General features: G+C 45.8%; 1 protein-coding gene across 2 annotated transcripts in view; it reads left to right on the plus strand.

Moving 5' to 3' along the window:
• The window catches only part of mto1 (mitochondrial tRNA translation optimization 1), a 54193-nt gene that overhangs the window by 7977 nt on the left and 28610 nt on the right, over positions 1-17606 (plus strand). For both annotated transcript variants that reach the window (XM_059012471.1, XM_059012472.1), the window contains 6 exons: positions 9073-9190; positions 9583-9872; positions 14271-14383; positions 14746-14936; positions 15056-15186; positions 15619-15823. In XM_059012471.1, the coding sequence (XP_058868454.1) occupies positions 9073-9190; positions 9583-9872; positions 14271-14383; positions 14746-14936; positions 15056-15186; positions 15619-15823 (1048 nt within the window). The remainder of the gene's footprint in view (positions 1-9072; positions 9191-9582; positions 9873-14270; positions 14384-14745; positions 14937-15055; positions 15187-15618; positions 15824-17606) is intronic.

Raw genomic sequence — 17606 nt, forward strand, 5'->3', positions numbered from 1 at the left:
AAAACAAGTTATGAAGAATGGAGCGACCCGGTACACAACATGTTTGGTCCATATGCACCACAGTTACAATAGCTGTTTTTAATCTGTCAGCCAGCATTTTGGATAAAATCTTCAAATCGGAACATAAAAGTGACACATGTCTCCATTTTGTTTTAGCTGGCAAAGGTCTCCCTTCTTGGGCAGCAGTGTAACCACAGCCCTACGGCAGCTGAGGGGCAGTTCCTTGTGGCTGAGGCTCTGTCTCAGAACCTGGAGCAAATCCTCCCCCATTACGTCCCAGAAAGATTTAAAACATTCTGCTGCCAGTCCATCGATCCCTGGAGCCTTTCCGCTGGAGAGCTGCGTGACAGTGGCGGTCAGCTCCTGGTGGGTCAGCTGTGCGTCCAGCTGAATCTGCGCTTCCTCACTGAGGAAGGGTAACCCCTGGCGTCCTGACACAGCACAGCTGCCGGTTGTCCACTCTCTTCCTTTCTAGTTCTTTTGGAGTGGGAGACACATTCAGCCTTTTCGGGTGTGGGGGGGGGGGGTTATTAACGCTGGTGCCCCAAAATCCCCAGGAACGACTCCCAAGACCAGATAAACTGGGTCAAAGGGGATAGCAATCTGTAGGATGGATCCCATTACTTCCCAGACTTCCCTCCAAAATTGTTAGTGTAGGGCAGTCCCAAAGAATGTGTGTGTGTCTTGGTTGCAGAAACCTAAAAAAAAATCAAATTCTTTTTGATGATCACATGATTTTTGTAACTGTTGTAATGATTTCAGCTCCTCCCCTTGGAATAGTTGTTTTTTTGTAATTAGATAATTTCTGCAATTTTTGTTACTCTGGTTATATTCTGAGGTTGTGCTAGTTCTGTTCTTATTTCAGACCAGACATCTGTTTTGAATCTTGCTTTCTGTAGTGTTGTTTATTTTTGTAAATGGTAAAACATCAAGGGGAGTAGGGAAACTTGTCTCTTGTTAGATCTGTGTCCACCCTGTATCATTATTATTCTGTAGCCATGACACCATGCATTTAATTGGGCTGCCCAGTCATATAATTTAAGATTTGGTAAATTTAAACACCCTTGTCTTCAGAAGTTTATATCTTATTTTGGAAAATTGCTGCAAAGCTCTTCACATGAATAAAAACATTGAGAAATATTAATAGAAGAATGCAAGAAAAGCAATAAAAAAAAAGAAACACACCGAACAGTAAAACAAGGCAGAGAATAAAAGAAACATCATTTTAGCATAAAACACTACATTATAACAGTGTGTTTTAAAAGCAGTGGCACTTGGTGCTTCCCTTACAGAGCTAGGCAGATCATTCCACAGTTTTGGGGCCCTATAACTGAATGCTGTACCACCTGTGTTTTTTTTTTTTGTAATTTGTGGGACAGTAAGCAACGTGGCATTCTGTGATCTGAGTGGCGTCTAGGAATACATGGTATTAAAAGATCCTTTAAATACGATGGTGCAATGCCTTATAAGTAGTGTTCAGCATTTTCGGTTTTTATCTTTAAAAACATTTTTATGTTTATTTTACTTATTAAAATCGGTACAGAATTGTTTTTAATTGAAACATCGGTAAAGATCGGGTAGGGGGGGGACCGTTTATATGTAGAATATGATGAGTAGCAGAATCTGTGCAAGTCGAAGCCACATTTTCCCAAGTTAGCTGGTACTTTGCGAACGTTTGGGCAGTCGATGTGCTGATGGAAATAGTATCTACAGAAGGTATGAACATGACATCCGCACGAAACAAGCCAGGTTTATTCACCTTTGAAATCATAAAAAAAAAAAGAAAATTGACAGCCAAAGCAATTTTCTGTCAATTATTTACGATTTAAGATTCTCATTGTTAGGCAGTGTTTTAGCTGATGGACAGACTGTCACACAAAGTCACCGATGCATACCTCTCTGCAATAAACAGTGGCTGTCCAGCAAAGCACAGCGCTCTGACAAACTCATTAACAGAGTCATTCTGCACTGTCTTTATTAAAGCGTGTGTAAAAGCAGGATAAATGGGTTGCTTGTCTCTCAATTCACTTTCTTGTTTTAGTTTAATGTGTCGCTTATTTTTCAGTATGTTATTTTGTCAGCGTGAACATGTACCTCAATGCAGCAGTATTTGCAGCGCTGTGCATCCTCTTCCTCATCTGACCCACTTCTGCTATTTTAGCTTTTCAAATACATTTTTTTTTGTTTAATATTCATAAACTGATTTACATAAGAACATAAGAACATAAGAAAGTTTACAAACGAGAGGAGGCCATTCAGCCCATCTTGCTCGTTTGGTTGTTAGTAGCTTATTGATCCCAGAATCTCATCAAGCAGCTTCTTGAAGGATCCCAGGGTGTCAGCTTCAACAACATTACTGGGGAGTTGGTTCCAGACCCTCACAATTCTCTGTGTAAAAAAGTGCCTCCTATTTTCTGTTCTGAATGCCCCTTTATCTAATCTCCATTTGTGACCCCTGGTCCTTTTTCTTTTTTCAGGTCAAAAAAAGTCCCCTGGGTCGACATTGTCAATACCTTTTAAGATTTTGAATGCTTGAATCAGATCACCGCGTAGTCTTCTTTGTTCAAGACCTGAATAGATCAATTCTTTTAGCCTGTCTGCATACGACATGTCTTTTAAACCCGGTGTGGCAGGATAGCAGCAGAGGGAAGACTCAGAGACAGAAAGTGCAGTGAAACCAAAATATTTTAATTAACAAAACACAAAATAAAAAGGCACGATGGCCAACCAAAAAGACAAACACAAAAACAGGCTTTAAACAAACCAAAAAGAACCACTCACACTCTCTCTCACACACGTCGTCTCACAGTTACAAACACTCTCCTCCTAACATACCCAACCACTCCCTTTTATACAGGTGCCTGGGCTAATTGGGCAATTCGCACCTCATTAGCCCAGGCACATTCCACACACATACTCACTGAACCACACCCCAAACTCACTCACATCCACTCTAAACAATACAAAAAAAACACAGAACCACCACAAAATAGGCTGCACCCCATCACACACCTCCCCTCCTTGTGTGCAGCACAACATGGCCTAAATGGCCACCTCCCCCCTCAGTCTCAAAGTCCTGGAAGAGGGGGAAGCACAGTGTCCATGGGGGTGGCCATGGTGGGAGGTCTTCGTGGCAGCTCCCTCTTCCGGGGCTCCCGCCACACTCTATCCTGCCGCAAACGTGCGGCTGGGGGAGCTGGTCTCCTGACCTCCCCCCACTTCTTCATGGCCGGCATTTCCCCTCCGTGGGGCTCCGACCACACGATCTCCGGCAGCGAAACTGCTCCGAGGGGAACTGGTCTCCTGATCTCCACCCCTTTCTTCATGGCCGGCAGCTCCCCTCCGTGGGGCTCCGGCCACAGTGTAGCGACCCCAGGCGAAGCAGGACCCTCAACGACCCCAGGCGAAGCAGGATCCCTGGCGACCCCAGGCGAAGCAGGATCCCTGGCGACCCCAGGCGAAGCAGGATCCCTGGCGACCCCAGGCGAAGCAGGATCCCTGGCGACCCCAGGCGAAGCAGGATCCCTGGTGACCCCAGGCGAAGCAGGATCCCTGGCGACCCCAGGCGAAGCAGGATCCCTGGCGACCCCAGGCGAAGCAGGATCCCTGGCGACCCCAGGCGAAGCAGGATCCCTGGCGACCCCAGGCGAAGCAGGATCCCTGGCGACCCCAGGCGAAGCAGGATCCCTGGCGACCCCAGGTGACGGCAGCAGCAGCGGACCCTCGGGAGGCGACGGCAGCAGCAGCGGACCCTCGGGAGGCGACGGCAGCAGCAGCGGACCCTCGGGAGGCGACGGCAGCAGCAGCGGACCCTCGGGAGGTGGTGGTGGAGGCAGAGGCAGCTCCTGCTCCTCTCCCTCGGGTGGTGGTGGTGGAGGCAGAGGCAGCTCCTGCTCCTCTCCCTCAGGTGGTGGAGGCAGAGGCAGCTCCTGCTCCTCTCCCTCGGGTGGTGGTGGTGGTGGAGGCAGAGGCAGCTCCTGCTCCTCTCCCTCGGATGGTGGTGGTGGAGGCAGAGGCAGCTCCTGCTCCTCTCCCTCGGGTGGTGGTGGTGGAGGCAGAGGCAGCTCCTGCTCCTCTCCCTCGGGTGGTGGTGGTGGAGGCAGAGGCAGCTCCTGCTCCTCTCCCTCGGGTGGTGGTGGTGGAGGCAGAGGCAGCTCCTGCCCCTCTCCCTCGGGTGGTGGTGGTGGGAACAGCAGCTCGTCTCCCTCTGGTGGCGGAGGCGGGAACAGCAGCTCGTCTCCCTCCGGTGGCGCTGCTGGCTCCTCCGACAGCGGGGTTAGAGCTGTTGGCGCTGCCGGCTCCTCCGACAGCGGGGGTAGGGCTGGTGGCGCTGCCGGCTCCTCTGACAGCGGGGGTAGGGCTGGTAGCGGGCGTCTCCGCTGGGCTCCCTTCAGCAGCAAAAACAGCGGCTGCTGTGGAGCCTGAGCTTCACGCCCTCGTCCCTCCCAAAAAAAAATAGGGGTTTGGGCCTTCAGCTTCTCCCCTCCGGACACAGGACGCACTGGCTCCTCCCCTCCGGACCTAGGACGCACTGGCTCCTCCCCTCCGGGCCGTGGACGCACCGACTCCTCCCTCTCGGGCCGTGGACGCACCGACTCCTCCCTCTCGGGCCGTGGACGCACCGACTCCTCCCTCTCGGGCCGTGGACGGACCGACTCCTCCCTCTCGGGCCGTGGACGCACCGACTCCTCCCTCTCGGGCTGTGGACGTTCGGGCTCCTCCCACTCGGGCTGTGGACGTTCGGGCTCCTCCCACTCGGGCTGTGGACGTTCGGGCTCCTCCCACTCGGGCTGTGGACGTTCGGGCGCCTCCCACTCGGGCTGTGGACGTTCGGGCGCCTCCCACTCGGGCTGTTGCATCGGCAGCTCCTCCTCCTCATACTGGGTGGGGCAGATGGCCACTGTGTGTCCATATGCCCCACAGCCGGGGCACAACTCTGCCGCGAGCCCTTTTAAAAATAGCTCCCAGCTGTCATCTGCCTCCTCCTGGGCCAGCTCCATTTTCCTCCACCTCATCCTCTCTTCCTTTTTTTTTTTTTTTTTTAAACAAACAAAAAAAACTGCACTTCCGCTCTGAGTCTCCAGGGGGCGCTATCCCACTTCTGACACCAACCTGTGGCAGGATAGCAGCAGAGGGAAGACTCAGAGACAGAAAGTGCAGTGAAACCAAAATATTTTAATTAACAAAACACAAAATAAAAAGGCACGATGGCCAACCAAAAAGACAAACACAAAAACAGGCTTTAAACAAACCAAAAAGAACCACTCACACTCTCTCTCACACACGTCGTCTCACAGTTACAAACACTCTCCTCCTAACAAACACTCTCCCCCTAACATACCCAACCACTCCCTTTTATACAGGTGCCTGGGCTAATTGGGCAATTCGCACCTCATTAGCCCAGGCACATTCCACACACATACTCACTGAACCACACCCCAAACTCACTCACATCCACTCTAAACAATACAAAAAAAACACAGAACCACCACAAAATAGGCTGCACCCCATCACACCCGGGATAATTCTGGTAGCTCTTCTTTGCACTCTTTCTAGAGCAGCAATATCCTTTTTGTAACAAGGTGACCAGAACTGAACACAATATTGTAGGTGAGGTCTTACTAATGCATTGTAAACTTTTAACATTACTTCCCTTGATTTAAATTACGTTTTCTCCCCATTCCTCATCCACTAAAAATATATTTTCGTGTAAGTATTTCAGTTTAGTTTTTGATCAAGCTAGTAGTTACTACACCCAGCAATTGCCACAATAATAAGAATTTGATTGGCCAACTTAATCAGGTGATAATGTGTTTGTGAAGAGATGGAGAACCACGTTTCGAATGTTATTTGATCCTCTGACGTCTAAACGTCTGCTGTATCCCAGGATACAATGTAGGGCTGCTTATTACAAAGTCGGAGTCAAAATAAAACAGCATTTTCGGGGATAAATTAGTAAAAACCAATGTCCAGTTACAAAAAAAATCCTGTAATTTTTCTGTAAAATTTGGAATAAACCGGAAACGCAGAACACTGCTTAGAAGTTAAAAGCAACACCTTAAAATCTATCCTGAATCGGACTGGAGGCCAGTGCAGAGATGCAAGTCCCGGTTCATGTTCTAGCTGCAGCATTTTGTATAAGTTGCAGTCGAGATACAACATGGCTGTGAGAACCAGAGAATAGGGCATTACAATAATCAATTCTAGAAGATACAAAAGCATGCATCAATCTCTCAGTATCTGAGTGGGAAAGAATACTTCTCAATTTGGCGACATTTCTTCGATGATAAAAATACATTTTAGTAATATTCCTGATGTGTGTGTCTCAAAAGAAACATTTGGTTAGAAGATTTCTCATTTCGTCTGCAAGTTCATAAGAGAAGCCACCAAGGAGTAAGTCACATATTACTGTAGCTTCTGAGGCCCCAGAATCATCACTTCAGTTTTATCTGAGTTCAGCATTCAAGTCAATTGTTTTTTTCCTAAACAAAATGAATCGCTGTTTTTTATTTCTACATGAAATGAAAAATAAGTTAATCACATCTCATCACAAGGCGAGGCACCTGCGATGTTGACACGCCAGCTTTTTTTGCAACAGCGGCCTGAGAAACCACAGGAGACTCCAGCAGCTCCTTCAAGAGTTCAACGTGGTTTACGCAAGTCACAGGGCAATCATGTACTCGCTGCTCGATACTGTCTTTGCTCTGAAAAGCGATCTCTGTTCATCATTTGAAAATACTGTATCCCAATTAAACAAAGTGACGTCCCAATTAAACGACATCAGTAGCGTTGTGAAGAAGCGGCTCCCAGAGTTGTCTCTCATTTAAGCAGCAATCCTGATTATCAGTATCCCGATCAGGTGGCTCTGACTATTCATTTGTACGTTGTAATACTTACTGGGTTACTCTCAGTGGGACACCCTGCATTAGCGGATAGCTACCGACTTTACATTTTATTTCAATGACCACGTTTATTTTAAGAGATTTTTTTTTTTTTTTCTTTTTTTTAAAACGGCAAGGAAAACCAGTTTGAGTATATGAGTATAACGGATACCCTTTTAAGGGAACTGATAAGAAAATATACATTTCAGTTGGAAATGCAGTAAGCAGTTGGTACAAACAATTTAACAGCAAATGCTGGAGTTTTTCTGTATAATTCTGTGTAAATAAATATAAAACCATAGATGGTACAAACAATTTATCAGCAAATGCTGGAGTTTTTCTGTATAATTCTGTGTAAATAAATATAAAACCATAGATGGGCCATCAATATGAATCCAGAATTAAGAAAACAGGGTTTTTATGATGGGCTGTTTTTTGGATATGAATAATAATGTAAGTATTAAAACAAATTTGAGTGAGATGGATGCAGTAATTGTATCAATTTAAATATGCGATTAAAACCAAGATTAACGGAGATAAAAAAAATTTAATTGCGAGACAGAGCCTTGTCCCTAACATGTCTGCTTGCAGGCATTGCTACTAAAATCAGTCAAAATGTAGCCTTTAGACAACATGGCTGACAAAAAAAAAAAGACTGACTTGTTAGAACTTCGCTTTGTGAAGTCAATCGTCAACCTAAATAACTACTGATTAGCCATCAGTCAGACAGGTAATTTATATATATATATAAACACATTCAATAAACCAACATGCAAGGAAATCAGCAAACCCGATAACGCAGCGTCCTGAATGTATTTCTGATGAGTAAGAACCTAAATACAAGAAGAGATACAAAACCGAATCCTGAATGTCGACTGCAAATAGGATCCAAACCCTCTAAATGAGGAGCCTCGCCTCCACTGGAGTAATCCCAATCACTCCCGTTCTCCAAAACGAACTGCATTGCAGCCGCGCATCCACCTTGCGCGATTGCAGACTGAATTCCATTGTAATAACGTTCTCTACTGCTCACAACATGAGCTCTCTGTGCTGCCCCTCCTAACAGTGTGGAGTAGTGGTTAGGGCTCAGGGCTCTGGACTCTGGACCGGAGGGTCGTGGGTTCAATCCCAGGTGGAGGACACTGCTGCTGTACCCTTGAGCAAGGTACTTTACCTAACTATAAACTCATCCAGGTTCAAATTTCCTCTAGCCTTGCCTTCAGTCCACTTCACTGTTTTACGCCTACCAGTACACACAGATCACATTTCAAAAAGATACTCGTCAGAGTTACATTTTGACAAAGTTGATAAAAACTCCATTCTCTCCCTTCTATCTGTAGGCACATAAACATTAATAAAAACTGCAGCTCGCATTACAAGCAGTCATCCCTGAATGATCTCATCTACGATGAGAGAATGGGGTTCAAAACTTTCCAACAATAAAACTGCTAGTCTTGCACTCAAATAACATCCAATCCACCCCTTAATGCACAGTCTGATTGTCCAAATCACTGTGCGTTTCCTGTAAAAAGGAACATCAGTGCTTTTTAGTTTTAAATATTCAGAAACAGCATCTCTTTTCATGACTTCTCTGCACCTGATAATATTCAAACTGCCTCTTCAGTTCACCCATTAAAATAAAGGGAGAAAGAACAGAAAAGGTGAACGAGAAAACAGATAAAGATTAAAATGTGATCCATCCATTTTAACATTCAGCTTTTGAACTACACCATACTGAGTGTTCTTAATCCTCCACATCTCCTGATCGCTAAACTGTCAATGCCCAAGGCTTTCTTCATCAGCTACTAAATAGAACTGACAAATAACCACATTCCTCTTACCTTTCATCTTCTATAAGAAACCTTTAATTCCCTCCCCCCAAATCCTGACTCTCCGTCAATGCAAGAATCAGTGACCCCCCCTCACCACCGCATTATCAGACCTGGAATCGGTGACCCCCCCCCCCCCCCATCACTATCACACCTGTAGCCAGTGACCCCCCACCCCTCACCGTCACTATCAAACCTGGAATCAGTGCCCCCCCCCCCCTCACCATCACCGTCGGACCCAGAATCAGTGACACACTCCTAGCATGCAGCACGAGAGAGAGAGACATCCATGGGAGAGACATGCAGACTATAATATTTGAATTAATCTGTCTCCTGTCCTCTCCCCTCCTCTCTCTCCACAGAGTGAGATCTTGAGCACTCCAGGGTTGATGGTCCAAGAGGGCTCTGTTGAAGATCTGATTGTGCAGGAGCCTGACCCAGCGAAGCCTGGCATTGCAAGAGTGAGAGGAGTGAGACTGGGTGAGTGAGAGAGGGGAGTGAGACTGGGTAAACAGGGAGTGAGAGGGGAGTGACACTAGGTGAGAGATGGGAGTGAGACTGGGTGAACAGGGGGTGAGAGGGGAGTGAGACTAGGTGAGAGAGGGGAGACGGAGTGAGAGGGGAGTGAGACTGGGAGAGAGGGAGTGAGTTTGGGTGAGGGGAGTGAGACTGGGAGTGAGTGGGAGAGGGATTGTGTGGTTGAGAGGGGTGTGAGAGTGGGGAGTGAGTGAGTGGGTGAGAGAGGGGAGGAGGAGAAGACCATTGCCATTATGAACTCTCTTCTCCCCCCCGTTAGGTGACACTGGTAAAGTCCAGTACTGGCAGTTTTCACTCTGGACTGTACCACTATCTCAATCTTTCTCGCCTGTTAGGTGACGGTGGTACAGTCCACTGCAAGGCCCTCATTCTCACCACTGGCACCTTCCTGTCGGGGTCCCTGGGCTGGGGCACTGTGTCTACTCCGGGGGGGAGGCTGGGGGAGCCTCCCTCTCTTGGGCTCTCCTGCTCCCTCTCAGATCTGGGGTTCAGGAAGGGGCGCTTGAAGACGGGGACCCCCCCCAGGATCAGAAGGGAGAGCGTGGAGTTCAGCAGAATGGAGAGACACGAGGGGGACCCCAAACCTGTACCCTTCAGCTTCCTGAACCAGCGAGTCAGCATCAAGGTACTGATCCAGTATAATAACAATATAATACAGCACTGATCCAATACAGTACAGATATAAAACCGAATCCAGGATTCGGTTTCGGATTCGGCCTGAATACCTACTTTTTGAGCAGGATTTGGCTCAACACTTAGGATTCAGTGAACCGAATCCTATATCCGCCCAGACGCACATCCATTTCAATACATCCCTCAGATGTGTGCGGTTCTTCTTTAAATAAAAGACACAAATCCGATATTCAATGTAACTTTTGTATTTAATAACAAGAACACGTTTGATGAACTCTGTCTTGGCTCTCAACTCCCTATTACTGGTGGCGCACGCACTAAACACGCCATGCAGCTGCGGGTGTGGATTGCTTCAGCAGTTTAGTAAATGTATTTAATTGTTTAATTGTGGTGGCGATTCTATCCGGAGAGCCTCGTAACAACGATTAATCGTATTGCTTGAATTCTTTTTAACAGTAAACAATATCTATCAAAATAGCGCAACACCATTATTATAGAGAGCTTTGCACTCACCTGCCTCTTTCATTTAACCTTGTGACAGCAGGTACAGTTTCTATTTGTTTAATATTTCTTGCTTCACACAGTCCCGCCCAATCAGCTGCTGTATAGGTTTGATTGATGGAAACGATCCTCGCAGGCATGTGTGTGCTTTCGGTAACAACTAAATAAAACAGTTCAATTAATTTAGCGACAGTTCACACAATTCACACTCACTTTACTAAATACATTGCAGTTTAGAGAGTTGAGTTACAAAACCTGACTTTCCTTAAAGTGTCCCGAGATTCTGGAGCCTGCTGGCAAACCTACTCTCAGATCGGGTGACACAGGTTGAAACGTCATTAAAGAAAATAGCGGGTTATGCAAAGATGCAGCTCTCCTTTCTTGTAAAGGTAAACAGTTCTGTATTTTGACGTTTCTGTAGTGGGGGGAGGGGGCTAGCGGTAAATTGTGTAAGTTTCAAACTGAAATCTTGTTCAGGGATATATTTCTATTCAGTATTAAAAATACTATGAACTAAAAGGCTCAAAACTATAGATTGTGCGCGTCCCTTGTTAGTAGCTGCCAGTGTGTTTTTCATTCAGCAGTTTCCTTCAGTTTTTCTTGACAGTTTTTGTAGATTCAGTATTCGGTTCGGTATTCGGACGAATCTTTTGAGATGGATTCAGTGTTCGGCTGAATCTCAAACTTGGATTCGGTGCATCCCTAAATAGTACTGATTCAGTACAGTACAGATTCAATACAGTACAGATATAATAGTACAGATTCAGTACAGTACAGATATAATAGTACTGATTCAGTACAGTACAGATTCAATACAGTACAGATATAATAGTACAGATTCAGTACAGTACAGATATAATAGTACTGATTCAGTACAGTACAGATTCAATACAGTACAGATATAATAGTACGGATTCAGTACAGTACAGATATAATAGTACTGATTCAGTACAGTACAGATGTAATAGTACAGATTCAGTACAGTACAGATGTAATAGTATGGATTCAGTACAGTACAGATGTAATAGTACAGATTCAGTACAGTACAGATGTAATAGTACTGATTCAGTACAGTACAGATTCAATACAGTACAGATATAATAGTACAGATTCAGTACAGTACAGATATAATAGTACGGATTCAGTACAGTACAGATGTAATAGTACAGATTCAGTACAGTACAGATGTAATAGTACTGATTCAGTACAGTACAGATGTAATAGTACAGATTCAGTACAGTACAGATGTAATAGTACTGATTCAGTACAGTACAGATGTAATAGTACAGATTCAGTACAGTACAGATGTAATAGTACTGATTCAGTACAGTACAGATGTAATAGTACAGATTCAGTACAGTACAGATGTAATAGTACTGATTCAGTACAGTACAGATGTAATAGTACTGATTCAGTACAGTACAGATGTAATAGTACTGATTCAGTACAGTACAGATGTAATAGTACAGATTCAGTACAGTACAGATGTAATAGTACTGATTCAGTACAGTACAGATGTAATAGTACAGATTCAGTACAGTACAGATGTAATAGTACAGATTCAGTACAGTACAGATGTAATAGTACGGATTCAGTACATGTACAATAAAGTACAGATATAATACAATACAGTGCAGCTATAATACTACAATACAATATAATACACTGCAGTACAGTACATAGAGAATACTGCAGGGGTAGTGTGTGATATGAGAACTGAATGCTCACCCGAGGGGTGGGATGCTACATAAACCCAGAGGCTGGGCATTAATTCTCATTTATCACACACTACCCCATACAGTATTTTGCAAACTCTCTGTTGAGCAATGTTTTCCCGAGTGAGAAGAGAGCAGCTATGCGAGGTAGGGTTGGAACTGCTTTCAGTTTGACGGCTCACGCTGGCTCGGGTCACTCTGTTGCTGGAGTGAATGAGCGCGGGAAATATCAACTGGATGAGCACTTTGAAATCATTGCTCACCAGTTAATATATACAGTGCAATACAGTATAATACAGTACAGTGCAATACAGTATAATTAAGTCTACTATTTTGGCACAGTGATATTTAGTACATTTCACGGACGAGTTGCAGAATAAAACCAAGAATTCACGGAAAGGTCACCAAATAATGTAGCTTTAGCTACGTCAACGTACACAAGAAGGCCTACACCAAAACCAATAATATAAAGATTATTGTTTTTGACTTTTGCACCAACGTAACATTTTTTTTTTTTCAGAATACTGTACGGAGGCTTTCACATCGGCCGCGTAGCGAAACAGAAATAAACTGTGTTCCTATTTCTCTGTGCACGTCCTGCGTAAATGTGTGGCGATCAAAGTTATGATAAAGTAATTGTAACATAAATCCTTAAGCTATCTCGAGACACAAGCCCCCAATTCTGTATAAACAATACCTTACTATAAATATTCTAGGGCAGGGCTTCTCAAACTTTTTTTGCTGGGCCCCCCTTTTGAAAATGTTTCACTTTTTAAAATGATTTAAATTCCTTTTGTTCTTGACTTTTCCTAAATAGAGGTATTAAATACCCTGCTGGTGTTTGAAAGGCAGGATCGCAAAAATATAAAATGTTAAATGCCCTCTATCTTTTGACTGCTTTTTACAATGCATGTTTTTATTTTGAATATAACCTACAATATTCTATTTTTATATACAAGCCTGTTGTTATCTCTGCTGGACCTGGCAGTCACCAATTCCTTCGTTTTGTACAAGGAATGCACCGGGGAAAATATCAGTAGGAGAGATTTCATCTTGAAGCTAGCCGCAGCGCTTCAGCAGAAACATTTCGATCAGAAAACTGCAAAGCAGCAGGCTGCAGCTCAGCCTGGATTCTGTGCTGCACCGAGAGACACACACACACACACACACACACACACACACAGAGACACACACACACCGAGACACACGCACACACGAGAAAACACTTTCGTTTTAAATTAAAAACGACTTTCATTTTTACAGTTTTGTATGTACATATACCTGTTTACACACTAGTTTCTTTTGAAATGTTTATTTTATATTTTTCATTTTTTGAAGTAGTGCTTTATATGTGGCAAGCTAGAAAATAACCCCTTTTATGTTTAATTGTTCATTTAAATACAGCGTTTCGGCTGTGCAGATGTTTGATATGAGTTGAGTTGTATCTGATAGTTTGTCTTTCATTTTAATATTGATGTTGTTTAAGATGTAACAGTCATAATGACTGCTGGTGGCGGTTTCAGGTAGGAGTATAACCGCGGAGGGTCTAAATGGTGAAATACAAGTAAAGGGTTTGCCTGAAAAAAAGGTAAGTCCACTGTAATGTCATTTGAAATCTTCATTAAACACACATTTACCTTTTAAAGCTGAAGTCTGCTGTACTAGTCTGTGTCACAGTACGTGCGGCTTAGGAAGAAAACCTGCAACAACAAAAACAAATAAACCTACAGTCTGATATGTTTTCTATTTATCATTATTATTTTTAAAGCTTTTTCTGATTTAAATACTATAAGGTACTTCTGATTTAAACAAACAGGTTAAGTTCCTGACGGTTTGTAGTAAACAATACTTTTATAACAACTATGCAAATGTAACAAGTTTGCTTACTATAACAGAGTCTAAATCATTAATGTGCAATACAGTATAATACAGTACAGTGCAATACAGTATAATGCAGTGCAGTGCAATGCAGTACAGTGCAAAACAGTATAATGCAGTACAGTGCAATACAGTATAATGCAGTGCAGTGCAATGCAGTACAGTGCAATACAGTATAATGCAGTACAGTGCAATACAGTATAATACAGTATAATACAGTACAATACAGTATAATGCAATGCAGTACAATACAATGCACTTCAATACTAACAGTAATTCACTGTGTTTGATTCGAGCCGGAGGATCAGCTGCCCTGCTTCCTGACTCACACCGGCCCTGGAGTCGAGAGAATCATCAGAGAGACTCTGCACCTGAACCAGCACGTACTGGAAACCAGCAAGGGGCCCCGGTGAGGGGGGGAGAGGAGGGCCGCCTTTTTTTTTTTTTTTGTCTACTTGACTTTATAGCATTTCTTCCTGCTCTGTGTGTGTCACTGTGGCTTCTCTCTCTCTCTCTCTCTCTCTCTCTCTCTCTCTCTCTCTCTCTCTCTCTCTCTCTCTCTCTTCCCTTCCCTTCTTTCTCTCCCCTCTTCTCTCTTCCCTCTATCTCCCCCTCTATTGTCCTCTCTCTCCCCTCTCTCTTTCTCCCCCTCTCTCTTTCTCTCAGTAGTTTTTTAATGTAGCTCCACAGCGCTGTATAATCCTGTGGTGCAGTTCCTCCTCCAGCCCTGCGGGTGTCACTGTGTTTACCCTCTCCCTCTGTCTCTCTCAGGTACTGCCCCTCTATCGAGTCGAAAGTGCTTCGTTTCCCTGGACGGGCTCACCAGGTGTGGCTCGAACCCGAGGGCTTGAACTCGGATCTCATCTACCCCCAGGGCCTGTCCATGACTCTGCCTGCTGAGCTACAGAGAGACCTGATCAGAGAGATTCCGGGACTGGAGAGAGCAGAGATACACGCACCAGGTACACTCCTCCCTCCGTCCCTCACAGGATGAGTGAATTCTATCCCTGCAGTTAAACCTTCCTTCCTGTGGGGGTGCAGTGTATTCAAAAACTCTCTCTCTCCCTGTGAATTCTAACAGGATATGGTGTTCAGTACGACTTCCTGGACCCCCGTCAGCTCCACCCCTCTCTGGAAACACACAGAGTGCAGGGTTTGTTCCTAGCTGGGCAGATCAATGGCACCACTGGCTATGAGGAGGCTGCTGCTCAGGTGAGTGAGCCCCCTGCAGGAGGCGAGGTGGAATTACAGGGCTTGTCTCAGTGTATTGAAGGGAGGCTGGGAAGCTGTATCCTCTTTCTCAATTCAATTCAAATTGGCTTTATTGGCATACCAATAAAAAAGGAATTGTGTTGCCAAAGTACATACATGGCATAAACAACTCAAATATATAAAGACAGAGAAAACACATTCCCCTAAAACATTATCTTTTAATACTGAACAGTGTCTGGCTCTCTCTCTCTCAAATTCAGAGGTGCTTTATTGGCGTGACAAACTTGGTGGTATTGCCAAAGCAATTACAAGCATAGTATATAATAAACATTATGAACATCAATATAAAAAGTAAAGAATGAAAATTAATAATTAACTAGAGGTAGGAATGTAAAATCTCTCTCTCTCTCTCTCTCTCTCTCACTCTCTCAGGGTATCGTTGCTGGTATCAATGCCTCTCTCTCCTCCCTCTCGCTCCCTCGTTTCACGCTCAGTCGGACGGAATGTTACCTGGGTGTTCTCATCGATGACCTCACGTCACTCGGAGTGACGGAACCGTACCGCATGTTCACGAGCCGGGCCGAGTTCAGAACCACACTGAGACCCGACAACGCTGACCTGAGGCTGACAGAGAAAGGTACCGACCAGAACCACACTGATTCGACACACACTGACCAGAACCACACTGACCAGAAGCACTGACTCGACACACACCGACCAGAACCACACTGACCAGAAGCACTGACTCGACACACACCGACCAGAACCACACTGACCAGAAGCACTGACTCGACGCACACTGACCAGAAGCACTGACTCGACGCACACTGACCAGAAGCACTGACTCGACACACACTGACCAGAAGCACTGACTCGACACACACCGACCAGAACCACACTGACCAGAAGCACTGACTCGACACACACCGACCAGAACCACACTGACCAGAAGCACTGACTCGACACACACCGACCAGAACCACACTGACCAGAAGCACTGACTCGACGCACACTGACCAGAAGCACTGACTCGACGCACACTGACCAGAAGCACTGACTCGACACACACCGACCAGAACCACACTGACCAGAAGCACTGACTCGACACACACCGACCAGAACCACACTGACCAGAAGCACTGACTCGACACACACCGACCAGAACCACACTGACCAGAAGCACTGACTCGACACACACTGACTAGAAGCACTGACTCGACGCACACCGACCAGAACCACACTGACCAGAAGCACTGACTCGACACACACCGACCAGAACCACACTGACCAGAAGCACTGACTCGACACACACCGACCAGAACCACACTGACCAGAAGCACTGACTCGACACACACTGACCAGAACCACACTGACCAGAAGCACTGACTCGACGCACACTGACCAGAAGCACTGACTCGACACACACCGACCAGAACCACACTGACTAGAAGCACTGACTCGACGCACACCGACCAGAACCACACTGACCAGAAGCACTGACTCGACGCACACCGACCAGAACCACACTGACCAGAAGCACTGACTTGACACACACCGACCAGAACCACACTGACCAGAAGCACTGACTCGACACACACCGACCAGAACCACACTGACCAGAAGCACTGACTCGACACACACCGACCAGAACCACACTGACCAGAAGCACTGACTCGACGCACACTGACCAGAAGCACTGACTCGACGCACACTGACCAGAAGCACTGACTCGACACACACTGACCAGAAGCACTGACTCGACACACACCGACCAGAACCACACTGACCAGAAGCACTGACTCGACACACACCGACCAGAACCACACTGACCAGAAGCACTGACTCGACGCACACTGACCAGAAGCACTGACTCGACGCACACTGACCAGAAGCACTGACTCGACACACACCGACCAGAACCACACTGACCAGAAGCACTGACTCGACACACACCGACCAGAACCACACTGACTAGAAGCACTGACTCGACGCACACCGACCAGAACCACACTGACCAGAAGCACTGACTCGACACACACCGACCAGAACCACACTGACCAGAAGCACTGACTCGACACACCGACCAGAACCACACTGACCAGAAGCACTGACTCGACGCACACTGACCAGAAGCACTGACTCGACGCACACTGACCAGAAGCACTGACTCGACACACACTGACCAGAAGCACTGACTCGACACACACCGACCAGAACCACACTGACCAGAAGCACTGACTCGACACACACCGACCAGAACCACACTGACCAGAAGCACTGACTCGACGCACACTGACCAGAAGCACTGACTCGACGCACACCGACCAGAACCACACTGACCAGAAGCACTGACTCGACACACACCGACCAGAACCACACTGACCAGAAGCACTGACTCGACACACCGACCAGAACCACAC

This window comes from Acipenser ruthenus, chromosome 44 (genome assembly GCF_902713425.1).
Source record: "Acipenser ruthenus chromosome 44, fAciRut3.2 maternal haplotype, whole genome shotgun sequence".
NCBI classification, from domain to species: domain Eukaryota; kingdom Metazoa; phylum Chordata; class Actinopteri; order Acipenseriformes; family Acipenseridae; genus Acipenser; species Acipenser ruthenus.